This window comes from Parus major, chromosome 3 (assembly GCF_001522545.3).
Source record: "Parus major isolate Abel chromosome 3, Parus_major1.1, whole genome shotgun sequence".
NCBI classification, from domain to species: domain Eukaryota; kingdom Metazoa; phylum Chordata; class Aves; order Passeriformes; family Paridae; genus Parus; species Parus major.
Genome location: NC_031770.1, coordinates 81,546,568 through 81,560,873, shown reverse-complemented (window position 1 = coordinate 81,560,873; position 14,306 = coordinate 81,546,568). Strand labels below are relative to the sequence as shown.

At 34.4% G+C, this 14,306-nt stretch overlaps 1 protein-coding gene across 1 annotated transcript in view; it reads left to right on the top strand.

Annotated features, from left to right (window-relative positions):
- The window catches only part of MEI4 (meiotic double-stranded break formation protein 4), a 71,060-nt gene that overhangs the window by 21,101 nt on the left and 35,653 nt on the right, over positions 1 to 14,306 (top strand). Inside the window, exon 4 of the mRNA XM_015621532.3 lies at positions 10,053 to 10,184. Within this exon, the coding sequence (XP_015477018.1) occupies positions 10,053 to 10,184 (132 nt within the window). The remainder of the gene's footprint in view (positions 1 to 10,052; positions 10,185 to 14,306) is intronic.

The following is a 14,306-nucleotide window of genomic DNA, read 5'->3' as shown; positions in this document are numbered from 1 at the left end:
AATTTGTCTTACATTTTGAAGAGTACTACTCAGAGATTTTTGTGATTGTTCTTTTCTGAAATATGGATAATAAATGCTCTGAAGCACTTGGAAAAGTTCTTGCTCATGCATGCAAGAGGTTCTAACCTATTCCCAGGTACAGAACTTTTAAATAACTGATAAAAATGCAGTTTAAAGCAGCTTCATAGAAAATATGAGGGGAAAAACATTGTTTCTCTTGCTATATGGAGATATACTGTAGATATTCATTCATATGTGATGAATTCTTATTCTTTCTTGAGCAACTAAATAAAATAATTTGTTTGCTTCAGATATCCATCATCCTCTAGCTACTTGTAAATTTGTGTTTTAGAAATATATAAGCAAATGAGTGGAGTGTTCAAAAATAATGTCCCCATCACAAACAACAAATAGGACTGAATTTCATTTTGTTTGTATTCATCAGTGTGTTTTGTCCCATGTATCATTTTGTTAATTTCCTCGTTCATCTGAAATATCCTTGGTCTGTTTTCACAAGATACCCTACAGGTAATGAATTTCATTGCCTGTCTTAGGATTTTTGATTTTCATTCTGACTTTTAGAGTAACTTGGAACAGCCACAATGGTGGCATCTTTTGAGACTTAGATGTACCAATTTAGTGTCCTCATGTAGGTACCTACACTACCATTAGAGCAAATTAAGATCTTATCCCCATAATCCTTGGAACCTGAAAAATGCTTACTGGGTACTAGGTCCCTATTTTAGGATAAACTCTAAAGTTGCCTCTCTCAAAACGAGAGCCTGCACATCTGGTATGCCTGTGCATGGATGTACCCATTTGCCTTAATTTAAAGTGAATCCAGCTCACTGTGTATTGAGTGTTTACCCCAGAACATGAACATCAAGCAAATACTATTAACAAATTAAGAGGGCATTAAGTAAAAAGGATGTACCTATATTTTGGTTAGGAAGCATTCAGGCTGAAATCTTTTCAGGACTAGAATCTTGTGTTTCTAATACCAGAAATATTTCCACTTTAGTGTCAGCATGGTGCAAGACTTAATTTTTAATTAGAGGTGTCCCTGGTCAGTGTTTTGAAAGGATGTGACCATACATTCCATTTGTGTGGTGTCAGGAATGGACTTATACAGGTGTGACTCCTTTATTGTGTGTGGGGGGGATCACTGGATACAAAAAAAAAATTTGAACAGTCCTTCATTAAGGACTTCTTTATAACAGATGATGTACAGTGTTTCAACCGTTTCCTGTCCCCTTACTGAATGAGAACTCAATAAATAATTGAAATAAGGTTAAGTGTGGAAGAGCAATCCAGAGATTGTCTGGAGATGGACTTTCTGTTGATTGGAGGAATCTGGCAAAGTTTAATTGAGAGGTGTCACATCTTAAATGGGAGAAAAATACTCTGATAGATCAGGGATGTTTCAGGTCTGAAAAATATTTTTATGAATCATTCATTAGAGGTGGAGTACATCCACGTAATCTGGAAGTGACATATTTTCTTTGAATAACTTCACTAAAACAGATGGTTTTTTATGAGATGTGTTGTATCTTGCTTCCACAAAAATATTGACATAATAAAGACTCAGTACTGTTGGCAGCCATTATTTCAGTCAAACACATTAAAAAGGTTTAAAAATTGTGCAGACCAATTACTAAGGGGTAATCTTGGAGATTAGATCTTCCAGATTAGATCTAATCTTCCAGATTAGAGGTTTGGTGTTCTTTAAACTGAATTGAAAATGAACAAATGTGTAGCATTCAGAAATAGTAGTGTAAATTGTAGAACTAATTCTTCACCTGCTCTGCACCAGATAACTCCCAGGAACACTTTGTACAGGTAGTGATTAAAATACCAAGATTAAAGGTTTTTTAAAAAAATTGCCACTACTTACAAGGCTAGCTTCTGGAAAGAGTCACAGGCTGTATGAATTTCAGTTCTGGGAAAATGCTTAAATCCCCCCAGCTTAAAAATATTAAGAATTTTGTTGTATCTAACCTCACTGTCAAAAAAGCATTTGTACAGACAGCTGTGCAGCGATGTAGTATTTGACACAGCTTTCCCTTTACCATCCTCATCATTAAAACCATCAGGAATTTTCAAGGAGGACAAAGGGCTGTGAGAAACACCTTCAAAAAGCTCACAGAGAGAAGTAGCTGTGTAATTAATTAATTAATTACATCTTCAAAAGCAATCTCAGCATTTTTCAGAGCATATTAAATACCTTTAAATAATCTTTGATAATTGGAAACGGAATCATTATCTCTACCTTAGATGTAAAGTAAGAAAAACATCAGCAGAATTCCTTGCTGTAACTGTACAGTCCTATTGTTTAAAATGTTTCTAATTATAAAGCATTGGAAGCTGTATAACCAGCAAAGACGTGTATTCAGAATTTTTTCCTGGATTCAGCTGCCTAAAGCTGTGGGTGTTGGTGTTAGAGTTTGACCTGAAACTCCAAATTGACATAGGTTTCAAAAGGAAAAAAAAAAAAAAAAAAAAAAGTCTGTCAGTTAAAGTATATGACAGAAAACAAAAGGTAATTTTATGTAAAACATTCAATTATTTATATCAAAAAAACTAAAAATGGCCTCTTGAATTTTCCTTTTTTAAATTTTCTCCTTTCCCTTCATGTCTGGAGAGCAGCTCAGAAATATGCACACAGTTGTTAGACACACAGTATTTTGGAATAAACCTTCTAGAAATAACTCAAAAAAGGAACCTCAAGTCGCAGCTGCTCAGGGTGAAGCATGAATGTTCAGAGGTTCAACCATCTGTGCAAGGCGTGACTTTGCACCTTCTGCTGGCATGGTTTTGCATCCCTGTATGGCTGCCACAGAAAAGCGTGTGAGGATCCTGTGTCTAACTCTGGTACAGATGAGCAGTTGCTCCCATACAGCAAAATGTGTGACAGTCACTGCTGATCTGTGGAGCAAGCACTTCGTTCATCACCAGTTTCTGAGTCCTCAGCGCTGAGACCTTTGGGGGTTTGCAGGCTGTGTATTGCCTTTCTGTTGCAAGTTGTTCATTTGTGTTGAGTCACTCCACTGACACACTCTGCTGTGTCAGCAGAACCACTCTTGTATTTATGTAGGCTCCTTGCAAGTCCTGCTTTCAAGCAGACCCAAGTGTACTATAAAACTCTGTGAGATTGTATTCAGTTGGCAGAGCCGCTGGCTCTGGCTTTCAAATGGACTCTACCTGACAAAACATGGGAAAACATTTTGCATGGAAAACTCTGGTAGGAGCTATGGTATGTAATTACAGCCCCAGTGGAGTAGAAACTCCAGAAAGGAAGCACTGGAACATTGTTTTTTTGCTTAATCTACCTGTTTAGGATTTGACAACATCTGTCTTCACCCACCTCCACAGAGGCACAGCAAATGTTTCTCCTGCTCATAGTTGAATCAGTCACTCACTGGCACTGAAATGTGCCTGTTCTATTGACATTTGTATTTGTTGTCCAGAATGTGTTCGAACAGGGGATCATTTCTCCTATTTAAAAAAAATACAACAGTGGGAGGGAAAATCCAGGATTCCCAACTCCCTGTGCTGTTCTGGGTAGCATATGTGTTTTGTATTTCTGGTGAAGGTTTTGGACAGCTCATGGAAGTAGAGCACTTCAGAGATGACATCCTAGAGCTTGCCTGGAAGTCTCCTGTGGTGAATCTAGGCTGGCTGTAAGTTCATAATATATGGAATTAGCTTTAAAAGTCAAATCTGTCTAACAGAAATTAAGACACTTTATATTTTCCATATTTACATCTCTTGCCTATACAGCTGTGTGAAACTTTAAAACAGTTATTGTGAGGGAATCCAGAGTCTAATTTATTACTTTGAAGATAGAAGAAAAATAGGTTTATCTTTAGCCTCTTTGATTGCAGTTCAGTTGTGTTCAAAGCTGTCAAGGCCAAGTATGTCACAGGGTGCTGCATTACGTGGGATTTCTGTGGTGTGATCCTTAGTGGTGTCACACCATTTGTCAGCACTGTAGGCAATTCAGTTCACTGGTTGTACTTCTTTTAGGTGCAGTTGATACTGTAATTCAGAACCTGGCTAATGCATCCATTATAGGCCAAAAGATCCTGGCCTTCACCCTGGGTTTTTTACAGAGATTTGTGTCTGTTTCTTGGACCTCATGTTTTAAGGTATTAACCAAAAAACAACGCTTCTTCTGGGATTCTAACATTGAGCTGTGTTGAGATCCTGTTCAACAAATGCCTCATCTCTCTGGCCCATCTCGCTCATGCTCTCTTTCAACAGTGGTCTCTTCAAGACCTGGAAGGAAGAGAGATGTGTTTCAGTGAGTGGTCTGTTGTTGTTTGCTTCTTCTCATGCTATGTTTAAAACATCAATACTGATTTTGAAGATGCTGTTCAGTCAAGAATTGCTGCTCCAGTCAAACACCACACACACAAAAAAAGGTTATGTTATATTTCCTTCCTTTTTTAAAATATTATTCAGAAATTGGCTACCTTTAGGGTAGTTGTTTTGAAGTTACTAGCATTAACAGTATCTGGAGGGACACTGAAACATCAACATAGTTTTAGGAACTTCTCTTATCCTGTTTGGGACTTTACTGCCCATTTTAATTTTTCACTCATGTTTCATTTAAAAGCCTTTATGTAAAAATTTGCCAGTGCTCAAAATACTACTATTGATATCATTTAACAGGAAAGCAAATGCAGGATTTCTGAGTAGTAGTTTAATGCCTTTACTGGGTATTTATGTGAGAAAAAATTCACAATTCTTCATGAAAATAACAAGTTGAAAAGTAATGGATTGAAAAGCAGAAAGAGAAATGTTTAAATCTCAGTAGCAATTATATAATGAAATGTGTATGTATACTTATGCAGTTAAAACAGCACACATTCATCAGAGCCATGTATTTGAATATTTTCTTATCTAGGATACAATTTGTATGATTCATTAATGACTGAATTTTCCTGGAAGAGAGTAATCATAAATTTACTCTGGTCCTTGAATACATGCAACAGTATGCATTTAATACCTGCTGCAGGTAGTTGTGGGTGACAATAAGTTTCCCCAATTGTGTATGAGTTTGCAGTATCTTTTGTCAGCCACATCCAAGACAGGACTTAACTCATTGCTTTACAAGAGTCTTTCCTGCTTAGGGACAAATAAGATTTAAAAGTAGCTATTCATGTCACTAGTGGTTTTCAAGTGTAAAACGAGCAGGCTTCAATTTTTGTAATTAATTGAGTCCCAAGGGGAATACTATGGGTGCATTTTCATCAGGCAAAAGATTTTGCTTTTACAGGAGAAGAGCGCTTCATTTGTATGAATATTAAAACATGTTGCCTGGATTTTGAGGTCTAGTAGGAGTCAATGTTTGAATCTCTTTATTATTGAATTAAATTTTCTCAGCAATTAGTTGTTCTTATATAGAGACTTAAGTCAAATGGTAATCGAAATCCATTGTCTTGAAAATGACTACTGTCTAAAGCAATCACCAAGCTGACTGACCCTCATTTACTTCAGTAAAGTGGATCATAGAAGTAACTAGAGAAGAATGAATGAAACAAAATTCTGTCCATCTTCCCCTCTCAGACAGCCTCAGCTGATGCAGAGCATACACTAAAGCTACAATTACGGAAGAACTACAGGACAAAGTTAGCTTGTCCAGCAGGCTGAAGCTCCCCATCAGAAGAGTCTGTCAGCTCAATGCCTTCTGTAAAAGGACTTCGTCAACAGGCTGCCCTTGACCAGGGGCCTGTAGTAGGCCCCAGTCACAAGGTTCCCTTTGTTGCCTCAGTCTCCTGCCCACAGGCTCTCAAGCTGCTCGTGAATGTTCTTCCAAGACAACTCTCCGCACTCGATCCCGCTCACGATGCAGAGGGTGACCCTTCCACTTCTTCCTCCCCTGTCTACTCTGAGCACTCTTTAGCTTTCAGTAAGCATGCTCCAGTCATGGGGTTTGTCCCACTGAGCTTCAGTAACAGCAACAAGGTTGTAGCTTTCTAGCAGCACTGTGGCTTCCAGCTCCTCCAGTTTTTGCCTATGCCTATGTGTAAAACGCACCTCAGCTGAATTGTCAGCAAAGAGTTGAAATAAAATGTATCAATTCTTGAGACTAATAGATAGAAGAAATATTGCCATGTAAACAGGGAGAGCCATCAATTAATAAAGGAAGCAATGTGGAGATAAGAAAAGGGGTGCTAATGTTCTCTGTATAAAAGTGAATTTTTCAATTGGCATTGATGATTAGGAGTCAAAGTCAGGTAGGACTAAATGGGAAAGGGTAATGTGAAATCAAAGGTGAAAATAGTTTTGTTTATAACAGCTCTCAATTTGAGGGTACCTGGAATAATTATTTGCCTGTCTTGTGTTGCCAAATATGTCAGTTTATTGGGAAAGAAAGCTGTTACTTGGGATAAAAACTGTAAATTAGCAAAACACAAAGTAAGGTGCAGTTATCATAGATGCCTGGTATAGTGAATCATGTAACTCATGAAGGAATTAAACTCAAAAATTTTAGACATCCACTATTAAATAAAATCTAACATGCTGATAAATGAGTTCTAAAAAACTAATTCCTAAGGTTTTTATGCTGTTTCCTGGGAAACAGGGCTTATGGGAGTGTGCTGTCTGCTTTGGTTATCAGTCATTTCCTCTCCGAGTAACTTTTGAAGCCACTAGGAAAGTCACTAGGAAAGAAGTGAAAGGTCAATAATACCTTCAAGTAGGCTTTAAAATCTGTAGCTGGGTGAAGGAGAAACCAAGTTAGTATTCCTGAGATAAGCCAAACATTGACATTATGTATTCATTTTGGCAACAGCCAGGTCGACGATCCACACATCCTTCCCAATTGCTGTCACAGCATTACCTTCTCTTGCTCTGCATACTGAATAATATGGGAAGACAGTAGAACCTGGGGTGTGGGAGGAAGGGGAAGGAGAGGTGATGCAGGACCTGAACAGTGTACTAGGCTCCATCATTTCCTGTTTCTAATGGTATATTTTTTATAATCTAATTTTCTGACTGCTTTTACCTTAGGATTCCTGAAATGCAATTATTTATTTCATCTACAAAATTAAACAAGGCCAAGGCATTAAAAGATTTCTGTTTCTTTTTAACATTGGATAGATTTGAGAGCTGAACATATGCTTTTATCTTTAATGAAACAACATAATATTAGATTTTTTTTTTAGTTTGAATGTTTCCTGAGTATAATTAGCAATACATGAGCATTGCTGTACAACAAAGTCTTCTTTTTGTTTGCTGTTTGCAGATTTATTGCTTATATACTATAAATTTGTTCTGCATGCAGTCTATGAACATTATTTGAACCTTCTTTGTTGTCTCTTATTTTCTTAAAATATTCTTATAGGAATGTAAGGGATCCATCAAGATACTATGTAAAACCAATGCTCTTTAATAAATCAGCAGGATTTCAAAGATCAGTATTAATATTTATTAAATATATTTTCTGTAATATGTTACTGTGAAATATTTTTATTATAAAGATACATTTAATAAGAATATTTATTAAATAATAATGAATTTACCAGTGGGATTTTTCGGTGCCATTGATACCCATATCTCAAGTACCCTAAGTGCCATCATTACAAAATACAAAATACCAATATACTTCTCTTAGTAGAGGCTGAGGCTGAAAATTTCAAGGTTCCCTATTATCTCATCCTCAAAAATTCCAAATAGAAAATGACTGGATAATTCTTGCCAAACCATAAAGGATACGGAAATTTTGGGAAGATCCTATTTTAGTTAAATCTCAGCTGCTAGCATTAATAATTGCACAAAAATATTTCATTGCTTCATTATCCATCAAAAGTTATGTAAGCAAAAAGAGCTCAAACAAGAACAAAATATTCATGTTTTACTGTGATCTTTGGGAAAGGTTACCCTAAAAAACTGCTCTGGATTGCCTAGATTGCTTGCTCACCAAAGGCAAATTAGCAAGTATTCTCAATGTTATGCTCTGAAAATGTAGAACTTTAAAATTTGTATCCCTTCTTAATTTATTAAAATAAATAAAAAGGAATGTCAGCTTTACTGAAAAATGTGCTATTTTTTAAGCATTTTTTAAACCTTGAGTTGAAGCGGTTGTACCCTTGGGAACATGGGTGTTGTCAAGGCACAACTATCCAGGTGCTGAAAACTTGTTTCTAGTAGATACTGTGGAAGACACTTTCAAAATTGTAATTTCTACTTTATTTTTAGAAAGAGGAGTCATTGTTTTGTTTGGAAGGGCATATATTTCCTGTATAAGAGTCTCATTTAAATTCATATATCCTCAAAGCACAGATAGATGCATGCATTACATTATCCCTTCATATCATTTTAATTGTTCAGAAACCTATTTTTATCACATCTTCACTCATATTTCATATTTATAGACTCTTTGGTGTATATGTTGATGAATGATTTTAATTACACAGGCTTCTCAAAGCTGTATGTGTACAATTTATGAATTCTTTTTAATAGGCAGAGTTTACTTTGTATCTCTGTCTGCATGCAGATTTGATTCTGAACTTGAGACTTGTGTGTCTTTTCTAGATTTCTTTTGCTACTTGTTTTGAAAGTAGCAGAAGTGCAGCACTTCATGCAGAAGTGAGATGGTTGACAGCAAAGTTTTATCAAAGTTGGATTGTTCTGACTGTCCATAGGAGTCTCACGTTGGGCACTTCTTCAGCAGGAAGAGGCTGGTAAATAGGCTTTGCATCAACTGCTGATCAGGCAGTCAAGCAAGAACTGTAAAAGTTACCTAATTAATTGTTTTTACAGCAGAATATTTCAGTTAACCTTGCTTTCTACTTACCTCGCCCAAAATTTGGTCAGTGACAATTTTACAAGAGACAGTGTTGAAAAGTCTAGGTAAATGTTTCCCCTAAATAAAATTGTGCTGACTGCTCCTGGAATACCTTTCTGACTTTCATGTGCTTGGAAAAGTTTTCCAACAGGACTCATCTTATGCAAATTTTTAAATGGTGGGCAAGTGTTTTTATTTATATATACATGTATATAATATATATATATATTATATATATATATGCATATATGTGTGTATATATATATATATATATGTATGCTTATTTATACACATGTGAGTTGGCTGGAGCTGTAATCTAGATTGTTAATAGGATGCCGTGATCTGCTTTGAGTGGTTAAGACTTATTCAAATCATACAAATCTGTGTAAGAGTATCCTTTTTTCCAGTCAAAAATACTCATTTGCAAAGAGTTACTGAATATTAATGTTGTGGGGGATATGTATTTATATAAAAAATACGAGTCACAGTATGTGTCTTACTTATTTTTCCTTTGAAATAATTCCAGCATATTTACATGTAGAAAAATTTTGTGTACCTTGTAGAGCAGAATGCTTCATTATATAGCTATTTATTTCAATTTCAATTTCAGGGAACAAAGAAAGCAGTTTATTTTTTTTAGTAGAAGAAACTGTGGCAAAAAATTACTAATATAATTCTCATGTAGGTCTACATCACTTCTCTTGTGGTTCAGGAGTAATGCATTGTTAAAGAACAATATGAAAGTGAATTGTTTGGATTTGAAAATATATACAGATACATAGTGTGTCTTCTAGAAGTTAGCATTTAATCAAGGTTTTTCCCAATAACTATATTGACAGAACACCTTGGTACAGCTCTCAGGTTATATGAATTTCAAAGAATTTGTTCATTTATTTGTCTAGCTGTGAAAAGCAGAAGAACTGTATGTGCAGGGTAGTCACCAATTTGCTATGTGAGGAGATGGGTATGATGACATCTAATGCTGGAAAGTGGTGTCCCGAGGAGTTCACACTTTTGGAGCTGTTTGTTCACATGACAGTTTCCTGTAATGTCAATCTTGTGAGGATGGATGTTGATTTCTCATAGATCCCATATGTCAATACATCAATTATTGATAGAATTTTAAACTCTAAAATTTCATATGGGACTTTTTTCTTTAACATTTTAATATGTAAATCCCTTTTCTGCTTGATATTTTGGGATAAAAAATGATTGAGATGCATTTTGAAAGATTAAATTTACTGTTATTTCTCTTTAGTTTCAGGCACTGCATTCTGTATCACAAACTCTGGGTTTGCTAGGAAGGAACAACATACTAAGAAATTCTTTAATATCGCTTCTCCTATCGGAAGTCCGTCAGTTTGCTGAGCAGTTGTTGCAAGCTCACCAGGTACTGTCACCTTTTATTTTCCACAAAGGCTAAAGAGTGGTGTTGTGGAGTGTTTTAGCTGTATTTATTTGTTTCTTAAAATGTAAAAAAAAGCATCATTCTACAGAATATTAAGATTTAAGAACCCAGAAAATGCTAGGAGGTACCTTAAACAGCAAATTCAAAAAGAGAGCCATAAAGTATGAGAAAATTCCATATGGAAAGGTAAAATTATTATCAGACTGGATAATAAATAGACTGTATGAGTTTTTATCATAGTATATAATTTCCAAAATACTTGAAGTAATGAGTTAGAAGACTTAGTGCAATGTATAAATCGTTGACTATGCGGGCAATACAACTTTAGTATTCAGCTGAACATACAATGCAGCTTTGCTATTCTCTCTCTAGCTCATGTAAAACTGGAAAATCATCTGCTGTATTTTATTTCAGAATTAGATTTCATGTTTCACATTATTATTTCAATAATTTCAAATTACTAATTTTCATGATGAAAAAGTTATCCAGCACATAATATTGTTGTTATTAGTTTGTTACAATGAGTAGGAGGTAAAGAGCAGAATAGAATTTTTGGTAAAATTTATTCTTAAATATTTTTTTCCAGTAAACTGTAGAGGAAAGAGAGGGAGAGGGAATGTATGTTCCTTCAACATTTGGAAAAGAAATATATGAAATAAATAGGGGTTACATAGATTTTTCATGTATTTCTATGCATTGGTATGTATTTTATGCAAAGTGTTCCACTTCACTTGGGATTGCAACTTGATTTTACACTATCCTAAAAGCTTTTTATTTGGTGGAAAATAATGTATTGATACATATCAAAAACATCCACCATAGATTTATTTTGCAGTGGTCTAATTTAACAAAAGGGTTAAGTGTTGCTCAAGCAGTCTTAATTTTATTCTTTTTACTTCTAGGATATGATGTAGAAATTTTGGACTGTTGGAGAGGGAGTATGTAATTCCCAACCCAAATTTCTAGTATGTTTGAATTATATTCTGAAAATGCCATTTCTTGAAAGAATTAGACAATGAGCTGTGTCTTATTTTAGGTCACTGCTAGAATACAAGATTTATTGATGACAATCAAAAGTGAACAGACTTTTAACAATTGTAAGGATATGGAAATGTATAATTTAAAACAATAATTTTTTTTTTTAAGTTTAAAGCAGCTGTTCATTTTTAACATTATTAAATCTCACATGTTTAACAGAATTAGCCATCTTTCTTTTCAGAGTTTTGCCAGTGGCAACACAAAACCTTTCAATGCTCCACAGTGATATCAAGCTCATACTGAGCATTGTGCTTTACTGAGTTAGTTTCTATGGAACTGCTTAACCTTGCCATACTGTAATTATTTTTGTTGCTTTCATATTTGCTGAAGCCTCAGGAGCTGGGCATCTGTCAATCTGTAGCTGACACTGTAGGATTTTGAAGTGCTGCAGTACATGTAGGAAAAGTAACTGAAGTTTTCTTAGCTTGTGGTGAAGTCAGTGATTTTAAAGTTCATGCATTCTTGCATTTAGTCCAAATCAATGTATTGTGTTCATTTGCAAACTCTCATATATTCTATATGTGATAATATTCTGGAAATATATCACAATAGGGCTCTAATTCTGAGGGCCTGATTTATGGACCTGATTCCAAATGTTTCCTAATTTGTGTAGCAAGTCTTCTTGAATATTCTATTCTATAGAAGCCTTCCTATTCTCTATACTAATAGAATAGGTACTATTCTAAAAAGGATTAAAGAATTTTTACTTGTTTTATAATCAAATCTAATAATACAATATCAGTTTGAAATAAACAAAACACCAGCTTTAAAAAAAAAAACTCTTCATAAATACTTAAATTAGAGTTTGGAGAATGATAATACTTCATATAATCAAACTTCATTAGCTGACAAGTATCCTAATTGTGTTTTGTTTCTTAGGCAAAACCACTGTTAATTACAAAGAGTATCTCCCATTTAAAACAATCAAATTAGAGATTCTGAATTTTAGTTATGATTAGAGGTGTGGAAATACATGAGGTTTGGTTTGCTTCATTGTTAGTTTAATTGTTGTTGGCAGATAGGAGGAAAAAAGAACTATCTAAGACCTGTATCCGGGTTACTTTGCAATTAACTTTTGAACATTTGATGGAAAACAGAAATTGAAAAAAATGTCTAATTCATCCAAGCAAATTTCTGCTTTATTTTTTATAGTAATATTTTATTTCCATATTGTTGGCATAAAACAACATTCCTTTTAATTTTTCTAACTGAAGCATCTAAAGAGCTCAACATTTTTAATTTCCTCATTAAGACTTGAGCTAAGTTCCAAATAGTTTGTCAAATGCATGAATTCAAGAATATTCAACTTTGTATTCCATCATGTCTTCAGTAGATGGAATGTCAGCTCAACCCCTTGAAGGTTTGTGTATACATCTTGGATAAAAAAATATTTTACTTTATAATTCTGACTGGTTTAGAGAGTTTGTAACTATGTACTCTTGGAACAAGCTTACCAGTCTATGACCACAGTTCTAAAGCGCTGTCTGTGCCCCATGCTTTACAAATGGAAAAATTAGGTTGTCTATTGGACAGTGTTTCTAAGAAACTACAACAGACAAGTACAGAGATTACTCTGAATATTTTTATATTGTTGTCTAATTGGTTAAATCCTTTAATCTTACAATATGGCAAATTAATGTCAAATGAATCATATAATTTTATATATAGTATTTCCACGTATTAATATGAAAAGTAAAAGTAATAAAGAAGCATGTAAAACAGTATAGTTAACCTGATTTTCTACACAGTTGAGTTTTATGTTACTAAACTCTCAAGTAAGTTAGTAGTTTGCTTTAATTTGTTTAAGTACTTCGTCATGAGCTCAAAATCAAGCACATACTTAAGTGCTTTACTGACACCAGCATGCTGAATTCTAGACAAAATCATATTAATATAAAAGTTTGTTCTCTTTATTTTTACAGATGTTGTATATGGGCTTTTGAGTTTTATGTATAATAGGAATCTTTCATGCTTCATAAATACAATTTATAAGAAAACTGTAATTGAACCTTAACTTACTATGAAATAGAAATTTTCTGATCCCCAATTGTATTCCTACTGCAGAACAGATAGAATTGTAAGATACTAAGATTTCAAAATGGAAGATTTTAGATACTGTGGAAGATGGATTATTTTTCAAATGTTGAGCTTCTCTCATGATAGCAGATCCTTTATGACAACTCTCAAAGACAGAGGCCCAGAAATGGAAAGCACATAGGTTTACTGGGTTGTTTTCCTATAGCTAGGTTCAGCTAGATGATCAAAAGGCTTAAAGTGCTGAGAACTGAGCTATTCATGTCAGAGCTTGTCCTCATAAGCCTTTCTCCATGTATCTATTCTGTATCCAGTGGTTGCTCTGGGCAGGTGTGGTATGCACCTCATTCTTTATTCCAAAGGCAAGTGTGTCTGATATGATGTAGAGAATTCTTCAGACAATCTCCTCTTCCCTAGAAGTTTATTTATGCAGTATGTCTAATATCTTCAAATGTAAGTTTATATATGTTGTAATAAAGGTTTCTTGTGGGTTAGAAAAAAAGGCTGTACTATTTTTTCCCAACTATGGTAGAACATGGCTAAAATAGTTAAGAAAAAAATGACTGAGAATATTATGCAGCTAGAGAAGCTGAATATTTTTTTCAGTCTGCTGCTGTTTGAGGTACTAAAATGGTTATCAAGTATATTTTGCTTTTTTTAATTTCTACTGTTTGAGTTTTGCTGATACATCAGATTAATAATTAGGTAAGAAAATTTAATAATTAGGTAAGAAAAAAGAGATTGGTGTTATATAGACCCTATGAAAATAGTTTAACTTGCTTCTGGACATCTCGCACTTTTTAAGATGTCATTTCATTCTTTGTTATGTTTGTAAGCAGAGATTTTAGCATATTTGCAATTGTGAAGTGTTAAAGATGCTGCAAAATAGTACACAGAGTAAATGTAATTTTTAGTAAAAGTAATTTTTAGTCCTTGCAACTGCTGATGCTACTGATAACGAAGGAAATAATGGATGAATAGAATAATTAGTGGATCTGCACTTTTTTCTTATATACCTAGCATGGAGATACA